At 37.1% G+C, this 2926-nt stretch overlaps 2 protein-coding genes across 3 annotated transcripts in view; both read right to left on the bottom strand.

Annotated features, from left to right (window-relative positions):
• The window catches only part of LOC107597279 (D-amino-acid oxidase-like), a 14616-nt gene that overhangs the window by 7740 nt on the left and 3950 nt on the right, over positions 1–2926 (bottom strand). The window lies entirely within an intron of this gene.
• On the bottom strand, positions 8–2926 carry LOC107597330 (D-amino-acid oxidase-like; the record flags this gene model as incomplete). Its single annotated transcript, XM_016288344.1, has 10 exons — positions 8–139; positions 223–321; positions 409–526; positions 692–771; positions 847–951; positions 1632–1686; positions 2101–2166; positions 2312–2388; positions 2550–2664; positions 2799–2926. Coding segments are annotated over 10 exons (975 nt in total), but the record flags the coding sequence as incomplete, so codon positions are not given.

Here is a 2926-nt window from a genome sequence, read left to right as displayed (position 1 = left end):
AGATCTATTAGAGACGTGATTTAGAGTGTGCTAGCAGGCCTTTCTGCTCCAGGATCTGTCCAAAGAGACGAGCAGCTTCCTCAGCACATCCACGATGGATGGTCAGTCCAAAACCACCATGTCCGTAGTTATGAATGACCTGAGGTGAAAGAAAACAGCACGGTGTGTGAAAAGAGGCAAAGTTAAGAAGAAGAAATACTGCTCTCTTTACTATGAGCTCACCTCAAACGAGGTTGGTTCAGATCGTATGGTCTCTCTCTCCAGTCTAACTTTGCTGCGAGCGGGTCTGAGACCAGTCCAGTCCTCTACAATCCGCGCATGCTAGAGAGAGAGAAAACGGAGCAAATCTGTGGGAATATGGAAAATTACACCTGAAATAACAGATTTTGACAACATGTGATCTCATACCTGTAGACTGGGCTCAAGCTTGCAGGCAGCTTCCCAGATGTTTTTATGGTCAACAGAACTGTTCTGCAGATTCCAGTTTCCTACTTGGAAAACTCCACCCACAGTGACTAAACGACTCCTGCAGAAACAAACTGAGGTCATGTGCATCTGTCTTGGGACAAGACTACATTTTGCATTTTATAATAAACACAACTTAAAATGGGAACCTACACAGCATGTTTCCCTTTATCTCTAAATGTCTTTTTTTCAAATATACATCGACTGTGATGAAAAATAAACTCACCCGGGTATGATGTACGCTGAATTGCCTCTAGACGAGAAATTATGTGTGGAGATCCAATGTTTTATCCAGGGAGCATCTACCTGTTGACATACAGCACAGAATCAGAGACTGTCTAAAACTCAAAACCTGATTGATTTTTGTCCGCTAAACCTCACCTTAATGATCTGTCCTCTGGCTGGCTGGAGCTCAGGATCAGGCTGGAGGTCTCCTGATCGGACACCGGAGCAGTTGATGATAACATCAGCACCACTATCTGCCAACTGAAGCCCATTTTTGAGGTCATTACAAATTACAAATTTTATGATTACTTTTTTACAGTATATATGAAGCAAGCATAATCGGAACATTAAATTAATTAAATTAGAGTTAGAGAATCTGCTTATAATATGTTATGTTAAAACTAGTGTAAGGTAATCTTACTGATTTTAACAATCAAGTTAACATATACACTACCATTCAAAAGTTTGGGGTAGCTAAGATATTTTAATGTTTAAATCTCTTATGCTGAATAAAATACAATAAAAGCAGTAATATTGTGAAATATTATTACAATATTATTACAAAAGAACTGTTTTATATATTTTAACAACTATTTAAATACATGTTAAAATGTATTTATTTCTGTGATGTCAAAGTTAATTTTCAGCAGACATTACTCCAGTCTTCAGTGTCACATGATCCTTCAGAAATCATTCTAATATGCGATTTGTCATTTCTACATATATATTATCAATGATGAAAACAGTTGTGCTGCTTAATATTTTTGTGGGAATGATGATACTTTTTTTCAAGAGTCTTTGATGAATAGAAAGTTGTAAAGATCAGTCTTTATTTGAAATGGAATTATTTTGTTACATTGTAAATGTCTCAACTGTCACACTTAATACTGATCTTTTAATTTAAAAAAGATGAATGGAAATGAAAAAGCAATTGCTCAGACCTCTTTAAATGAACCAATCTTCCTCTGATAAAACTTGACCTCTCTTTGTCTTAACCTACAGAAAACACAGAAATGTGACCAAGGTGTCAAAGATAGTGTTAATCATTGTTAGACCAGAAAAGAGTAACTGATTCACAACTGATTTTACATGACTATATACATGCATAAGTTATTCTGATGCATATACAGTAAAACAGAAGAATACAAATATTCATGTAAAAATTGGAGACACACCTATATGCAAGATGTCTAGACACATAATATACATGTAATATACAAGTCTAGAAATCTAAAAGATTACTTATTCATTTTAAGTCAAAATGCTTATTTGTTTTATATATATTTTTAAAATGTAACAATTTCTAAGCTTATATTACAGTTTGAATTGTGGACTCTTGAGCTCCACTGTATATTATATTTCATTCCCATTCTAATGTTGGTTACTGATTAGATAACAGGAATCTCTCACCAGTCCATAAGCCAGGGCAGGTATGTCTTTCCTTCAATCATGAGAGCGGTGTTAAACCAACCAAAACTGAAAAGATAGAAGGAAAACGGAAAAGTGACATATGCAATTTTACAAAAATAAATACTACAACCATCAAAGGGTAAAACAACAAAACAAGTAAGCGTCATCAAATTATAGAAATAGCTTGTGATGAGATGCAGTTGATAAGTACCTGTATCCCGGGAACATGTCTAGTTCACGTTTAGTCAGCTGGCGAAAACCCAACACCGCATCTTTAAATGAGGGGTCCTGTTTGAGGGGAGCAGAGAGATTGAGTCATTTTCACTATTATCTCTTGGGTCAGTGAGATGGGTCGGTTACAGTATGTCCCGTGTGTCAGAACTTGCGGTTTATTATATGCCATTCTGTAGATAATGACATTATATGCAATGGAAAGATAATGTTCTTACTGGCAGGGGTTCAGTGCACAGATTGTAGCCAGACTGAAGGAAGATTCCCATTTTCACTGAATCTGGCGAGGTGAGGCAACTTTGTAGATAGTCAAACGTCTCTTTGTTCCATTTACTGAGAAAAGTAAATAAAACATTTTACTTGCTGCTATAGACTATACAGCATCTTGGGTTCTTCAGGTTAACTGAGAAACATGAGGATGTGCTTCAACCGATTCACTGACACTTTTACTGACACTGAAAGCTCACGTTTCATGCACATTGCCCTTGTCGTAGAGATACGGCTGCCAGAGTCCAGCTGCCCCGTCGCTGGTGGTGAGTGGGGTGAAGACATCAGCATACACCCCTATGGTGAGGGGGGTGATCCTGCTGTGAAA

This window comes from Sinocyclocheilus grahami, unplaced genomic scaffold (genome assembly GCF_001515645.1).
Source record: "Sinocyclocheilus grahami isolate Dianchi unplaced genomic scaffold, SAMN03320097.WGS_v1.1 scaffold230.1, whole genome shotgun sequence".
NCBI classification, from domain to species: Eukaryota; Metazoa; Chordata; class Actinopteri; order Cypriniformes; family Cyprinidae; genus Sinocyclocheilus; species Sinocyclocheilus grahami.
Note: the sequence above shows the minus strand (reverse complement) of the source record. Positions and strands in the feature narration are given on the sequence as shown.